Genomic DNA, 17,208 nt, shown 5'->3' with positions numbered 1-17,208 from the left:
CTTCCATTACCACCAGACTGTTGAACAGCTTCCATTACCACCAGACTGTTGAACAGCTTCTATCACCAGACCATCAGACTGTTGAACAGCTTCCATTACCATCAGACTGTTGAACAGCTTCCATTACCATCAGACTGTTGAACAGCTTCTATTACCATCAGACTGTTGAACAGCTTCTATTACCAGACCATCAGACTGTTGAACAGCTTCTATTACCAGACCGTCAGACTGTTGAACAGCTTCTATTACCAGACCGTCAGACTGTTGAACAGCTTCCATTACCATCAGACTGTTGAACAGCTTCTATTACCAGACCAGACTGTTGAACAGCTTCTATTACCAGGCCACCAGACTGTTCAACACTGATGGTCTGGTATTAGAAGCTGTTCAACAGTCTGATGGTAATAGAAGCTGTTCAACAGTCTGGTGGCAGTCTGGTGGCCTGGTAATAGAAGCTGTTCAACACCTAATAAACCTAATAAATAACCTATCAGTCCACATTTCCCTGCATATATAGAGAAGGTTGTGCCATCTGTCCACGGACATCAAGCATACAGCATACATCAGCATACAAGAAGGCACTTGACATATTTCATTCATAGATTTTTATTAAACTATTACATTTTGAATCATTTTGTTGTCATTTCTGACATTCTCATTGCATCAGCGCTATAAGCCTGGACAGAAGGCGTTAAGGCTGAGCCAGTGCAAGAGGGAAAAACAGTCTTCACCTGAATACAGGAACAGTCAGTATACCACTACTCAAATCAGGCATATCGCAACCAACTATGTCAACATCATATTCAAGTAAATTAAGGAGCAGAAATAAGATAACTCATATAATTTCTGTATACTTTCAAGAACACCTGCTTAACTGACAATTCATTATCATTATGTTATTATCAACGGTGTAATAACACCAAATAGAAACTAAAATAATAACAATAATCAAACAAATAACCTTACACAATATAAAATGCACCAACAGGAAATGTAAAATTCGAAACACCTCAGTAAATGAAAATTAAATTTACAACACTGATGTCATAATTCTAGCAGACTGTCAACATACTGTACTCTTTTAAAACAGCCAATGGGCATCCTGACAGTCACAGATCACAAGTCTGCAGCTACAGGATTTAGCCATTTTGAATAGAATTTCAAGTATTGAAGTGTTAAGAGCGAACACTAATTTCCACTTCAGTCAAATTTTCACATCGTCTCCCACTGACATCAATGCATAACTCAATGAAAATTCATCTTTAAGCTAAGTAGGATTCACCCCTCAATGTTTCACCACATCATACAAAGTTGACCCTTAGAGGCAAAGTGAAATACAATAAAAAAATCATCAACAACAGTGCAACATAATTAAAGGACTCTAATCAATCACATCCGATTTAGCCGACATCCACACAGTAGTAATTTTGGCAGTGCTGTAGGTGGAACAGCGTTAGAGCTGTCAAATGCATAAGTGTTCTCCTATCATTATACATAAAGCGGACATTGCCATTGGCTGCACGGAGTCACATTAAGAGTTCGAAGACTGGAATGTGAGACGTAATCTACACCTCGATTAGGCTGATAGAAATCCTCATTATTTTGTTTAATGATTTTCAATTTGAGCGTCATTATTTCTATGTAGGCTAAACTTTCTCCTTCTGAACTAACGCGAGTGGGACAGGGGTGGCTTTGTGACAATGATCACAAGAGCAGCTCTTCACCGATTTGACAGCTCCAATGCAGTTCCACTTGCCGACACCGCCAAAACATCAGCTATGCGAGTGTCGGCTATCACCGGTTAACGATTGATCTGATCGAATCTAGGCCTAAGAAAATAGAAACTAAACATTTCCATTTTCATTCATTGGACAAGATTGAAAGTTCGGCCGACAGTTGAACAATGGAGAAGGTTCATTTGACAAAGATTTTCAATGTTCACTTCAGGATAGCATACCATTTATAGCATACCACTTATAGCATGAGTATTATATCAACAACTAAACTGCAGCGAAATATGTGTCCTATAACACTTACTGAACTTACTGAAACATTATTTGAAGGGAAATACTGAAACATCAGACTTTCAGTATTGCGGAAAGTTACTGCACTGGTGTTAGGATGAGCAAGGGATGACGTAGTCAAGCCCTAGTTGAAAGGCCTGAACACTATGTACAAGAACAGCTCTGCACAACCAGCAGATGACACTGCACAGCCTCTATCTAGCCAACCAGCAGGGTCGCTCAAAAGGATGACATCATTGAGCCACTGGCTAAATCCAGTGTGAACACCTTTGACATTAGATTTTTATGCAAAATGCTAAGAATAGTTAAGAAAGAAGCCACTGCCCAATATATATATATATAACTGAAGGCTCTTTGCTGTGTGGTGTCACCCTTCCTATGACATCATCACTGATGTCGGTTTTTACTCTCCCAAACAAAGTCAAGCCTGGATTATAACCATCTTGTAAATTACTTTTTGGAGACAAATCCACTCTTTAATCTTGGGCTGTAGGCCATCTGGCCCAGTAATATTCATAAAGACTTCAGTGATGGCAGCCTGGCTGGCATCCTAACATTTCTTCTCCCCTATCCCATTTTCTGCTACCCTTGTCTATCTCTCACTTGGCAAAGGTTTAACCCTGTTTATTATGCCATTCGATTAGGAGGAAAACCGTCGCAGAATCCAACGGGAGTTATAACCTACACAGAGAGAGACAGACTGCAGATCTGACCGATTTTATCGTTTGACGTTGACCTCAAATTTCACACACATAAAACAGGATCTGCAAAGCAACTGCAAATTCAGAGAATTGTGCTTTTTGTCGCCTGATAATAATGGAATTGGATCTAACATTAAAAACCATGTCCTGTACATTACAAAATCACACCAATAATAACAATAAAAGAAACAAGACTGAATTGAAAGGACACAGATTAAAACTAAATAAATAGAAAAATTGCACAAGTAAATTGGTGCTTCAAGCTCCCCCTCCTTGAGCTTCAAGCTCCCCCCTTCCAGCAACCACAGGACAAGAAACAAAATGGAGTCCGGAGAGGAGCTCATTATCCTTGATTCAATAGGCTCTCAGTAGCTGTGATGGTGGAAGCACTACAGTAGATGAGCATGGCACAAAAGACCATCGGTGGAACCAATAAGATAAACAAATCAGCTCCCCACTGACAAAGGCCCATTAGGAATATCCTGACTTTCCTCTTGCCTTTCATGGGAAAGGGTCGTGTAAGGACTTTGCTTGTCCGTGCCAGTGCCTCAGTGGTAGCAGATCACTTCAATGTTTCCCCGCCATTACTCAACGCTGCAGTAATGACTGCTGCTAGCAAAAACAGAACATCGCTAGAGTCTTTGGTTCAAGTAGATGATAGCCAGCAGAGAGAGTGAGCACTTTGAATTGAGAGAGAGAGAGAGAGAGAGAATAGATTGGGATTCCAACAGCGCAAAGAGAAACGGCATAGCTTTACCCATTCTTGTCCCGTCCACCCCATTCATGGTTGAACACGATGGAGCAAAACATCACTTGAACATTGAGTACACCATTGTTTGTTTCTCGCGTCGATTTAGTTCGAGAGTCGACAGAAATAAGCAAAGGATATTTGTTGGGTTGGGGGATGAGACGGAACAACTGTGGGACCAAATACGGGGGTTACAGACATGTCTGTAGACGAGGCACTTTGTCCGTAGACAGGAGAGGTTGTAGAGACTTGAAGTCATTGAGAGAAAGAAAGAGAGAGAAAGAGAGAGAGAAAGAGAAAGAGAGAGAGAGAAAGAGAGAGAGAAAGAGAAAGAGAGAGAGAAGGACAAGAGCACTGTGCTGTACCCCTCTATCCTTGGAGAGGGAGGCTCCAGACAGCCAGCAGGGCAGCGGGAGGGGGGGTTCCACTGCCAGGGGGTCAGGGGCCAGAGCTCCACAGGTCCCCCATGGTGCGCTGGCGAAGCGGCACCTCTGTTGAAACTGAAGCACACACAAACAGCACACCACTTTAGACATACACAGTACCACTCTGCATAGAAACGCACACAACAAACACAGTTGTCCGCATGACATCCTAATAAATACTAGAATCACTATGATGGTCAACAGCAAAATGTGTTTGTGACGTCTTCCCTCATCTGGAATATGTCTGGAACCAATTCTTTGGAAAAAAACTGACATTTCTGTCCTGTGTTGCTAGAACAAACAATAACAACTGCTTGTCTGTAGACACTGAGTTCTGTATTTTCGAAGGTTTACTGGGTCGAATTCTGTTGAGATTTGATTATTTATTCCCCCCCGAGTACCCAAGGAGCCTGTATATATATACACAATGACACAGTTTTACCCTGCCTTGGTGTTCCCTTTTTAGGGAGCGGGATCTTTAGAAACTCTTGAAAGGAACCCAACAGTATGCAGAAGTGCATCTCAAATATGATGGTTTATTAACACTTGACAGATGAGAAGACATAACTGCTTGCTAACATCTCTCCATCTGCGCCCGCTCACAGGGTAGCAGAGGATATATCCCAGGCCCACAGCCAATGAGGACCTAACAATTAAGACAGTTATAACCAAATCACACACATGCATTCTTTGATAATGCACTGAACAAGTTCATGCACATTTTAGCAGTGCATAACACTGCTGTATATTCTCGTACACAACATTTCCCTCATCCCACCTGCATTGTTTTTTCAGATATCGGCTCTACTGTAATCATTGTACTCAGTTGAAGAGTGCTAAATCTGATTGAAATGTTAAGTTTAACCACCCTATTAAACTTGTATATCCTCCTGACCTCCACATCTTCTGTACGTTGTAGTTTGTTATGCAAACCGTTATATGACACAAAGAACATTTGTCAAAACAGACAATAAAACGCCTTCTTAAATCTTCTTTGCCAATAATGATTATTTTTCCTATTACTAATTAAACTGTTTAATGTTGGTTACTTTCTAAATGTAATCAGTTAGTTACTAGTTACCTGGCCAAATTCAGAATCAGTAATATAACGTTTGGATTACCCAAACTCTAATATAATCTGATTACTTTCAGTTACTTTTAAAATGGTGTTCCCCTAAAGAGGTATTAGAAGAAGTTTGTAGGAATATTACCAATTGAATGACATTATTGTAGGATAAATCAATGTTAGAGTTTACATAGCTGGCCATAAATGGATGTTGCGTTTTAGTTATGGGTAAATACACTTAGGTTGGAGTCATTAAAACTAGTTTTTCAACCACTCCACAAATTTCTTGTTAATGACCTATAGTTTTGACAAGTTGGTTAGGACATTTACTTTGTGCATGACACAAGTCATTATTCCAACAATTGTTTACAGACAGATTATTTCACTGTATCACAATTCCAGTGGTTCAGAAGTTTACATACACTAAGTTGACTGTGCCTTTAAACACCTTGGAAAATTCCAGAAAATTATGTCATAGCATTAGAAGCTTCTGGCTAATTGACATTTTTGAGGCAATTGTAGGTGTACCTGTGGATGTATTTCAAGGCTTACCTACAAACTCAGTGCCACTTTGCTTGACATCATGGGAAAATCAAAATAAATCAGCCAAGTCTGTTTCAGTCTGTTTCATCCTTGGGAGCAAATTCCAAATGCCTGAAGGTACCACGTTCATCTGGACAAACAATAGTACGCAAGTATTAACACCATGGGACCATGCAGCCGTCATACTGCTCAGGAAGGAGACGCGTTCCGTCTCCTAGAGATGAACGTACTTTGGTGCGAAAAGTGCAAATCTATCCCAGAACAACAGCAAAGGACCTTGTGAAGATGCTGGAGGAAACATGTACAAAAGTATCTATATCCACAGTAAAACGAGTCCTATATCGACATAACCTGAAAGGCTGCTCAGCAAGGAAAAAGCCACTGCTCCAAAACCGCCATAAAAAAAGCCAGACTACAGTTTGCAACTGCACATGGGGACAAACATCAAACTTTTTGGAGAAATGTCCTCTGGTCTGATGAAACAAAAATAGAACTGTTTAGCCATAATGACCATGGAGAAAAAATGGGGAGGCTTGCAAGCCAAAGAACACCATCCCAACCGTGAAGCACGGGTGTGGCAGCATCATGTTGTGGGGGTGCTTTGCTGCAGGAGGGACTGCTGAACTTCACAAAATAGATGGCATCATGAGGAAGAACATTTATGTGGATAGATTGAAGCAACATCTCAAGATTCAGTCAGGAAGTTAAAGCTTGGGTCACAAATGGGTCTTACAAATGGACAAAGACCCCAAGCATACTTCCAAAGTTGTGGCAAAATGACTTAAGGACAACAAAGTCAAGGTATTGGAGTGGCCGTCACAAAGCCCTGACCTCAATCCCATAGAAGATTTGTGGGCAGAACTGAAAAAGCGTGTGCGAGCAAGGAGGACAACAAACCTGACTGAGTTACACCAGCTCTGTCAGGAGGAATGGGCCAAAATTCAACCAACTTATTGTGGGAAGCTTGTGGAAGGCTACCTGAAACATTTGACCCAAGTTAAACAATTTAAAGGCAATGTTACCAAATACTAATTGAAAGTACATAAACTTCTGACCCACTGGGAATGTAATGAAATAAATAAAAGCTGAAATAAATAATTCTCTCTACTATTATTCTGACATTTCACCTTCTTAAAATAAAGTGGTGATCCTAACGGACCTAAAACAGGGAATTTTTACTTGGATTAAAATGTCAGGAATCATGAAAAACTGAGTTTAAATGTATTTGTCTAAGGTGTATGTAAATTTACAACTTCAAATCTAGGCTTCTTTCTAACCAATTTCTTTCTACTACAGATAATAATACGATTAGGCTAGATTTTTACGTTAAAACATCTGTCAGATTTCCAGTCATTCCAATTCATTTAATACCCCTTAATCTTCAAGAATACGAAATATGGAAATATGGAAATATAGATTAGCCAAATTGTTTTACCTGAGCATAACTTATTAGCCTACTCTGTTGTTTATGATTTTGTTGTCATGGAGGACTGATTGCTTTGCGTTGAAAAATAAAGGCTGCTCTCATGGAATGGCATGCTTTGAGCACTACCAAAAAGTGCTATATGCATGTGAAAAAGGTACGGCATATGCTGCATTTGCTATAGGCTTATGTTTTAGTTGGTGACACCATAGAATACTTCATTATTTTAAATACATTTTTTATTGTCACATACACCAGATAGCTGCAGTGAAATGTGTTGTTTTACAGGGTCAGTCGTAGAAATAGGGCACCCCTGGAGCAAATGTGGGTTAAGTGCCTTGCTCAAAGGCACGTCAACAGATTTTTCACCTTGTCGGCTTGGTTATTCGAACCAGCGACCTTTCGGTTACTGGCCCAACACTCTAAACGCTAGGCTACCTGCCGCCCAGGATCTAAGGATTTAATACAATCTCTATTGGTGACACTTTGATATCTCGATAATTTGCAGTCTATCAAAAGTGCGGGAGTTTAAGCACGTGTCCATTAGGCCTTTGGATTATTTTATTTATCAGCATGAATTACATTGAGCAATAAAAGCCCCACTCGTGGTCTTTGTGAATTAAACTAGTATGGAGCTCAATACCACGGAGGTGTTGGGAGGAACATTTTTCACTGGCTGTCCACTGGTCTCAAAAACAAGGATTTATAGGCAGCTTAAACTTCTTAAATTCAACAATTATTGGGTTAAAATACAGAAATACATTTGTGAAGACCCATTCACAACAACCACAATCCGCAAGGCGCAAATAGCTAAACGAGAGAGCAGCAGTGTGATTCACATCAATGCTCTATGTAGATATCAATAATAAGTGATATCCGTATCGCCTGTAGGCTACACCACCGCTGTCATCCTTACCTCCAAGCGTTTATTCAAATTGGATAATCTTTGGATGCAGACAGCAGTCACACCATTGAAAGACATAGCTTGGACTGTAGCCTATAAATGTCTATTCCTGCTCTTTTCCCCGCGATCCATCAAACGCATTTGACGCATTCGCTCAGGCGGAACAAACATAAACTGATTTGAATGTAATTGAGAAAACAGAAAGGTGTTTTTTTTTTCTGCAAACCACCTTTAAAAGTAAAAGTGAATTCAAAAGTAATCCTAGAAGTAATCATCTAGTTTTTCAACAGTATCTGTAATCTGATTACAATATATTTGCTGGTAATGTAATGGATTACCCTCTTTTTGTGTGTACATGGAATCCATTATAATAATCCCTAACCCTGTAAATCAAATAGAGCAATTATATGGAGCAGTTCCTCAACAAAAAGTTAACAATGATTTAGCTAAGAAAATAACAATAACACTTTACTTAGGTATGCCGGTATGATGCTTCGTAACTTGTTATAAGCAGGTATGATCCTTTATAATATCTTATATAATGTATAACTAAACAAGCCACAGTAATTTAACACTCACAGAGAGGTTGAGAGAGGCAGAGGTCTGTGGCTGAACTTTTACTTCCTGGTGTTACTGCTGTTCCCAGAGGTACTTGGGTTCTTGATGTTCAGGTTCTCATACACAGCGGACGGGTCTTCGTTCGTCACTCTGCATCACACAAAAATGGACACACGCACGCACACACGCAGGCACACACAGACAAAACATGGTGAGATGAAATGATAGCGGTAGTGTGTATTTAGAGAGAACAAAACACTATTTGCCTGTGTACTATATGAGCTGTGTGTATTTGCAGGGCTACTCACACAGAGGAGGAGCGTGACACACAGGTCATGTTGGGTTTTGACCGAGCGTTGGTCATCTGGGGGTATTTGATATTGGAGTACTCCCTCTCCTTTGTCTTATTCCTCTGCAATGAAAGCAGCCACAATAAACCATATTCTTTTAGCTTGAAAAATAAGATTATCATTGAAACATTGAGGCAAGATAACACGCACCTGGCCAACTTGCTTAGCTGGTTGACACCATGAAATGTAATACCTGTATCTCGGGTTTATCTTGATTGTTCCTTTGAATGAAGCTATCATGAAATGCTTGGGGCTCCAACTGTAAGGCAGTCACTTTTGAAAACATGTACTGCGATAATACTGTTGGTGTGTGTGGTAGTTACTGGTACCTTTCAAATTAAACTACTACTGTATTGGCAATATTATAGTATAAGTACTACCTGCTCCTCCTCCAGTCTCTTCTGTGCCGTGTCAATGTACTGCTGGACAGCCATGTAGATGAACTTATACTGGGCCTCTGTCTGCACCATGCCTGACCGCTGCTGACGAACCCTCTGGATGGTCTTAGGGATGTCGATGTCACAGTCTAATCCTGAAACACACACAAGCACAAAAGGTCAAAAGGCAGCATATTTAGCACGGTTACACTAATACCTAATACACGCAGATCCCTCCCAAGACTGGATCTCAGAGCCGTAACATTTGGATAGGACTGATATCTAAGTTATAACATTAGGATATGACTGTTTTCAGAGCTGAAACGTTTGGATAGGACTGATGTCGGTGCGGTAATGTTTGGATAGGACTGATTTGATTGGTCGGTAACGTTTGGATGGGACTGATGTCAGAACCCTCATGTTTGAAAGTTCAACATTCTCTTACCTTGTCTGTTGATGATGTCAATGAGAATATCAATGACAATGATGGTGCCTGTTCTCCCGATTCCTGCACTGGAGAGACAAAGGAGACAATAAGGTGTCATATTCATAACGGACATACTGCGATTCTGCTAAAGTTCCAAGTAGAATTTTGGGCATGTGCTCCTGAGGACTGCTACGCTAATAATAAGTTACACTTGTAAATATGAACAAATCTATATGAAAGACAATTCAGCTTGTGCTTGTGAAAATAAAATATATAATTTTAACGTTAAAATGTTTCAACAAAATTGGGATCCTTAACATTAAGACAAATCACTATCCAAAAAAACTGTTTTTTTTGCCCACAAATTTTAAATCACAGTGCAGTCAACACAAAACATATTATTTTCTGTGTTATAGCCTAACTAGACAATAGGCTATGAAGGCCTGGGGAAAGTTGTGTAATTTAAAGCTAAAACCATAAGAAGCAGATGCAGAAAGTAAACATCAGAAAGAAAACATCCACTGTTTTGGTGCCCTACACATGGGCAGATAGTGGGTGTGACTGTGTGAGAGTAAAGTGTTGCATCTCGCACATCTTAATATCCTAGCCTATTAATTGATGATTGGCCCTGCTTTACTGAAGTTGCGAGACATTGCAAGCCAAGAAATTGCGAGATACAATATTCCATTTGGTGGTACAGCTTTTTTGTATTGATGATAGATGTGCCCCGTGCACAGTTCTGACTCTTGTCTGCCTGGTGGTCAACCTGCCTATACTGTGCCCCTACCCTCTCTCTCTCTCTGTCCCTCACTAGCTCGCTATGAAAGATGCTAGCGTTCATGTTCTCAGAAGTACGGCAACTAATCCATCTCCTCCTTTCCAAAAATACAGAATCTTAGGAGTCGCTTCCCATGCTCTAGGCCTAAGCCTATTTAACTGCTTTTCAGTGACTGCTGCAACTAAAAAAAACGAGGCTATTTGGTAGGCTATTCGCCACGAGCGTGCTTAAAACAATCCACAGCTCATTTTTAAAAGAAGCTGAAGATCCTCTGTGGCCAAATCACGCTCTCTGGTGTAGTATTTTGAATGATTTCATTTATTTCTGTATAGGCACGAGTCATTATATAGCCATTTTTTTTGCAAATGTAATTCAATTTATTTTAAGGGAAGCTTATCTTCCCCTAGCCTACTGCACACGCCGCCTATGCCGACATCAATGTGAAAGTAACCGGTGCGTAAAACAGCACTCAGGCTTACAAGGTGCGCAGGTTGGCATCTGCTCTCTGAGCGATGCTCCGCATGGTCCTAAAGCCAGTCACTCAAACAATATGCTAAAACAGACGTTGCATTTTCAACGGGATTGGAATGATTTTAGTGTACTTTTTTTGTAACATACTTTTACATTTTTGGTCTTGAGCTAGGGTATGGTGACTGCCCTGCCATACCCAACTGACGCACGTGGACGTTTGTAGACTGTCCTAGACTACTATATCTATAATTCTAGCTTCATGTTTTGCCAAACATAACAAATAAGAATGGTCAACTCAAACAGGCCCGGTCAACGTGGTGCAGGCATTTAGGCGTTTGTTATGACTGATGTTATGTCAGTAGGGCTTGGAGAGGTGTTGTGTCTGATACATGCGGTCTGTCACAATGTGTGCACCCTGTGTGTTTTACCTGCAGTGGACCACAATGGGCCCGGTGTCTCGAATGGTGGTCTGCGTGCGGTTGACCTGCTCCAGGAAGCTGAGCACGCCCCCAGGCTCGTTGGGAACACCGTGGTCAGGCCAGCTCAGGTACTGGTAGTGCCAGATATACCTCATCGGCTCCCTCTGCAGATCGGGAGAGTTAGCGCTACAGTTTACGGGCCTATTCCAGCATGTGTTTTACCTGGTATTTGCTAGGTCTTGGTTAGACACTCTATGATAAAAACAGGTGCTTTAACTTCAATTCATAAAAAAATGATTATTTAGCTATGTTATTGTTACGTAAAAATAAATTCAACATACTACCTTAAAATGTCTACGTAAATATCAGGTAAAGTGGGCTCCAATTTTAACAAGTCAATCAGAAATGGCCCATGTGATACAGGTTCATTAGGAATTACATTTCATACAACCAAAACGTTATACCTAAATCAAGCCCCCAGCAGAAGTGGGCTTATTGTGAAAGAATGTGCCATACTAAAACAGACCACTTTTATAAAGATCCTCCTTTGATTTTTGTGGTCACGACACGGGGCTGTCTTACCCGGTCCAAACGCGTCACCTCCAGTTCCCTCAGGATGTAGTCCTGAGCCGGACGCTCCTCAACGTTCTTCACACACACTTTCCCAAACTCCTTAGTGGCGTTGAGGTCAGGCCAGTAGCGCACACACTTGTTCTGACGAGGACAAAGTGGAACATTAGACAATCTAGAAGGCCCAACTTTTCTTTTCAAGCAGCTTAAACAACCACCTTAGCTGTCATACTATCCTGTTAACCCTGACCCATCCCCAAACCCCACGTCGCTCACCTCCACTCCTAGAATAAAAAATACAACAAATATACATACTGAACAAAAATAAACGTAAAGTGTTGGACCCATGTTTCATGAACTGAAATAAAATATCCCATACATTCTTCAAGCACACAAAAAAGCTTATTCATCTCACATTTTGTGCACAAATTTGTTTACATCCCTGCTAGTGAGCATTTTTCCTTCACCAATATAATCCATCCACCTGACAGTTATGGTATATCAAGAAGCTGATTAAACAACATGATCATTATACAGGTGCACCTTGTGCTGGGGACAATAAAAGGCCACTCTAAAAGGGGCCGTTTTGTCACACAACACAATGCCACAGATGTCTCAAGTTTTGAGGGAGCGTGCAATTGGCATGGTGACTGTAGGAATGTCCCCCAGAGCTGTTGCCATAGAATTTCATGTTCATTTCTTTGCCATAAGCCGCCTCCTAAGTCATTTTGGAGAATTTGGCAGTACGTCCAACCGGCCTCACAATCACAGACCACGTGTAACCACGGCAGCCCAGGACCTCCACATCCGGCTCCTTCACCTGATTGTCTGAGACCAGTCACCTAAAAACTGATGAAACTTAAATTTATTACATAGAGAAATACTTCTATTTGGATTGGCTAGGTGGGCCTGCCCAGTCATGTGAAATCCATAGATTAGGGTTTAATTTATTTATTTCAATTGGCTGATTTCCTTATATGAACTGTAACTCAGTAAAATAATTTAAATTATTGCATGTAAAATATAAACATTTAAGCTGCTTCCCACATAATAGTAGAGAATTTTGCAGTACGTCCAACCGGCCTCACAACCGCAGATCACGTGTAACCACGCCAGCCCAGGACCTCCACATCCGGGCTTATTCACCTGCGGGATCGTCTGAGACCAGCCACCCGGAAAGTTGATAAAACTGTGGATTTGCACAACCAAAGAATTTGTCGTCCTCATCAGGATCTTGACCTGACAGCAGTTTGGTGTCGTAACAGACTTCAGTGGGCGAATTCTCACTTTCAATGGCCACTGGCATGCTGGAATAGTGCTCTTCATAGATGAATCCCGGTTTCAGCTTACCGGGCAGATGGTAGAAAGCATGTACAGTGTTGTATGGGTGAGCAGTTTGCTGATGTCAACATTTTGAGTGTGCCATGGTGGTGGTGGGGTTATGGTATGGACAGGCATAAACTACAGACAACGAACACAATTGCATTTTATCAATGTCAATTTCAGTGCACAGGGATACTGTGACAAGATCTTAAGGCCCATTGTCGTGCCATTCATGTCCAGCAACTTCACATAGCCATTGAGGAGAAGTGGGACAACATTCCACAGGCCACAATCAACAGCCTGATCAACTCTACGTGAAGGAGATGTGTCACGCTGCAAATGGTGGTCACATCAGATACTGACTGGTTTTCTGATCCACACCCCTAACGTTTTTTAAGGTATCAAGGACCAACAGATGCATATCTGTATTCCCAGTCATGTGAATGAATTTATTTCAATTGACTGATTTCCTTGTATGAACTGTAATGCCTGATCTAATAATTATATTTCGTACTCTGAACTTGTTATTTTTGGGTTGAAAAGAGCAAACTGGGATCCACACCACGGGGGGGATATATGTGACTCCATAGACGAGACCGATATCACCCGTTCATAATTCTATTTCTATGACCTCACCCGTCCTCTCTCCATCTCCTTGGTGGTCATGACAATGACGTGCGTGTTCTCCTGGTAGACCATCTTCCAGAAGTCCACCACAGTGTTCTGAAGGCAGCCCTGGGTGGCGATGAACACCTTGCCCTCCTCCACGTGACAGCCCTCTTCATGCATACTCTGGGGGGAGAGAAACATTTCATTCATCCCATGTCTTCATTGGTGAGGAACATATAAAACGTTGATAGCCTAGTGGTGGTTCAGTCTGTTAGTGCTTTAGCCAACTCCTCACTGCGTTAATTCATTTTCATGCCAAACATGGAAGAGTTGGCTGCGACAGCACATAGGCTACAGTATAGGACCCGGACAAATCTTTAGGGCCCGTCTGTGACAACATGTACGGACGGATCCGTTACTAGAGACATTGTGAGAAACTTCCAGAGTTTCCAGTGCGCAGATCAGTTTCAAGTTACGTGTTTCACATCAGAATATGGTCATCGATGAACATGATAGGCATCTCATTCTGCATTTCTAACAGTTGTTTATTATGGTGCTTTAATATTTAATTGTAAGGGGCGAATTAAATTCAAGCCACATTTTCACTTAGTCGTGCATTGATGAAGTGGAAGTTAGGTTTCGCCCCTAAGTGCCATGTAAATTATTCCACTCAGCAATAGACACGTGGGTTGCTTAGCAAAAAAACCGATGCATGGGGCAAAACAGACAGGGTTGGCTTACATTGTCGACAACATGTAAACTATATTTCGTTGCGAATGTTTATTGAAAACATAAATAGCCCTGGTTGTCTCTCAAATACATCATTACAGTTGTTGGTTAGCTAGCTAGCGAATTTTAGCTAAATTAGCATTGACGTGACATCAATCAAAACACCTCAAAACAAGACATGGTACCAAGAACAAGATAAAATGAGCCACCTATGATTCCCCACATGGCAGCTTACTGTCACCGTTGCTAGCCATCTGACCAACCCAGAATCACAACACATGGACTTCACATGGACTTCTCCATTGAAGAGCGCGCATCGTTTTTGTGACCTCGTCAGATAAAGTGCATCGCTAAATTCTTGATTCTATCAGTCATCTCCAGAACTCACTCTGATGTAGTTGGCATTGATGTAGTCTGAGCCAGGCACATCTGCATCTGCTTCCCTGATCTCCACCCGCGTAGTGTCGACTGGAACATAGATACACAGGGACGAGGGCCTTTAGTCTCGCACACGCACAGTTTTGTAGACAGGATGTACAGGTCGGTATTTCACTCACAAGGGAGGATGTTCTTGTATCTGTTTTTACTCTTGTTCTCTGCGGTCTGTCCTTCTTTCCTGGGGTAGAGGAGCTTACACTCCTGCTGCTGTAGCACCTGGAAGGAGACAGGATAAAGAAGAGAAGAACAAAAAGAGATTAGGGAAAAAAAGTAAAGGTTATAGAGAAATAAGAGATACAATAAAATCATACAGAGGCAGCATCTGAAATGGCATTCCTTCTATCAAGTGCACAACTTTTGACCAGAGCCTTAGGGAGCTATTGTTTGACTCCCCCTTGTGAAGAGCCTGACGTGAGCCACAGACAACCCAATTTATGCTTAACTATATTTATGCTTAACTGAACTAAGCTAGTTCAGTTTGTTTTAGGACCGCTTTTTGTGTGTTTGGCCACACATACAGTAGGGGTCTCTATGGAGAAGATGAAATCAAATCAAAACTCTGCTAGAAAACAGGAGGCTGAAAGTTAAATCTCTCACCACAAGAGGTCACAATGAGACAAATCCCTTAGACCCAGGCTGTGTCCTAAATGGCACCATATTCTCTAGTGTCCTACCTTTGACCAGGGCCATGAACCAGACCATGACAGGAACCAGTGGTGTCTGTCTTAGAGTTAACAATAGTGTTCCTTGGGTTGTCCCTCAGACAATGCCTCATGAACATACTGGACTTGACTTTCATGTTTTGGAATATGAGATGATATATGTGATCTAGAATCATTGAAACACACTGGTGGTGGTGTTGACATCACCCCCCTTGTACCTCAAACTCTTCCCAGAACCCTTGTTTGGGCTTCTCGGAGTTGTCCGCCACTTTGTTGAGCTCCTTTACCCTGTTCTCAATGTTGGCTGCATTTATTCTGGTGGCATTGAAGGGCTTTCGTTGGAAAAAGGGAAGAGAAATACATTCATAAATTAATTCCATGGATTATCATATGATCCACCATTCACATTCAAGTATATGTTATAGAACTTGCAGCTTAACCATACTTGGACTTACACATAATTCCATATTTAACACACCCGATTTTCAGAGTAGATGTTCTAGAAACAACGTGGCTTCCATTTCTTTTACAAGGACATCACTGTTTTATGTACTGCTGTCTGAACGCACTGGTCCAGTCTCTCACCTGTTTGAGGTGAACAACAATTCCGCTCTTCTCCACCATGGGGTTCTTCTTGTAGTGATCCACCAGGTCAGCTAGCGTGTCAAACCTCTCTCCTCCGCCCACGTCATACTTCCCATCCTGCTGGGGCCACACAGAAACTCTGTTAGTAGGGATGGAGAACATTCAGCCTGCTTCATAGTCAATATGGAAGCTCTAGTCTACAGTGCCTGGCATTGCCTTATGTCAGATGGCATCACTCCTTCGTGACACTCGTCCCTCAATCAGTGCAGGCGGAATTGCCGTGCTATCTGACCTAAGACAATGGAATGCCCGGCTAAAGAAGAAGCTTTTTAAAACTCTCCATAGTTGAACTAGTTGCAATTTTAGAAAAATCTATGAGTGTGCTTTATTAACTATCATCCTAAATCTAAATATTGAATCATTTTGACAAATGTAATTATTTTATATTACGCAAATGTCGTCTATGGTTGACTGAACATCTTACTACATTACACAGACTAAAGTTAACACAAAATAATTAAAAGAAATTCACATCCTGTTTACCTTAGATTGGTGATGTTAGTGTAAAAGTTTGTAGTCATCACGATCTCACAACATCAATTGCTTAAAACATATCAATTTCTTTGGTTTAGTATATATGTTTTTGTCATAGTGTGCCAGTTTGTAGTGGAACAGAAAACACAGCTGCTTATAAATGTCTCTGACCTAACATGAATTCACAGATTTTATGGTTAGCTATCACTCAAATGAAAGCCAACCTCTGTCGCTATTTAGAAACCGATGTGAGGTGGTGATTCGTTGAAATTATCCAGTCAAGAAAAGTGTTAACTTTTTCGTATTAGCCATCTACCGGAAAAAAATTCTTACAGAGATAAGTTGATAAATGGCTACTACAGGTTTTCATCTACCGACTGGTGTATGTAGTATACCCAATATCTTTGAGTTTGATCTCTTAGAAGAGTTTAAAAGGGACATGTCGCCGCAGTTATTTTCCCACTTCCATTGATCTCAATACAATATTGATTTGAGTGATTCATTTTGCTCGCTATTGATTACAGTAGAACAAGGCCGCTTGGTA

General features: G+C 41.1%; 1 protein-coding gene across 3 annotated transcripts in view; it reads right to left on the bottom strand.

Annotated features, from left to right (window-relative positions):
• Positions 1-590: 590 nt before the first annotated feature.
• LOC110532179 (tyrosine-protein phosphatase non-receptor type 11) overlaps positions 591-17,208 on the bottom strand; it is a 57,905-nt gene continuing 41,287 nt past the window's right edge. For 2 of the 3 annotated variants that reach the window (XM_021615849.2, XM_021615851.2), the window contains exons 5-16: positions 16,131-16,250; positions 15,764-15,877; positions 15,003-15,099; positions 14,834-14,913; positions 13,744-13,899; positions 11,797-11,928; positions 11,224-11,378; positions 9,565-9,632; positions 9,123-9,274; positions 8,701-8,804; positions 8,414-8,542; positions 591-3,973 (exon numbers count right to left, since the gene is read on the bottom strand). In XM_021615849.2, the coding sequence (XP_021471524.1) occupies positions 8,452-8,542; positions 8,701-8,804; positions 9,123-9,274; positions 9,565-9,632; positions 11,224-11,378; positions 11,797-11,928; positions 13,744-13,899; positions 14,834-14,913; positions 15,003-15,099; positions 15,764-15,877; positions 16,131-16,250 (1,269 nt within the window). In that variant the 3' untranslated portion in view covers positions 591-3,973; positions 8,414-8,451. The remainder of the gene's footprint in view (positions 3,974-8,413; positions 8,543-8,700; positions 8,805-9,122; positions 9,275-9,564; positions 9,633-11,223; positions 11,379-11,796; positions 11,929-13,743; positions 13,900-14,833; positions 14,914-15,002; positions 15,100-15,763; positions 15,878-16,130; positions 16,251-17,208) is intronic. The other variant, XM_021615850.2, reaches the window with a different exon arrangement.

This window comes from Oncorhynchus mykiss, chromosome 9 (genome assembly GCF_013265735.2).
Source record: "Oncorhynchus mykiss isolate Arlee chromosome 9, USDA_OmykA_1.1, whole genome shotgun sequence".
Taxonomy (NCBI): Eukaryota; Metazoa; Chordata; class Actinopteri; order Salmoniformes; family Salmonidae; genus Oncorhynchus; species Oncorhynchus mykiss.
Note: the sequence above shows the minus strand (reverse complement) of the source record. Positions and strands in the feature narration are given on the sequence as shown.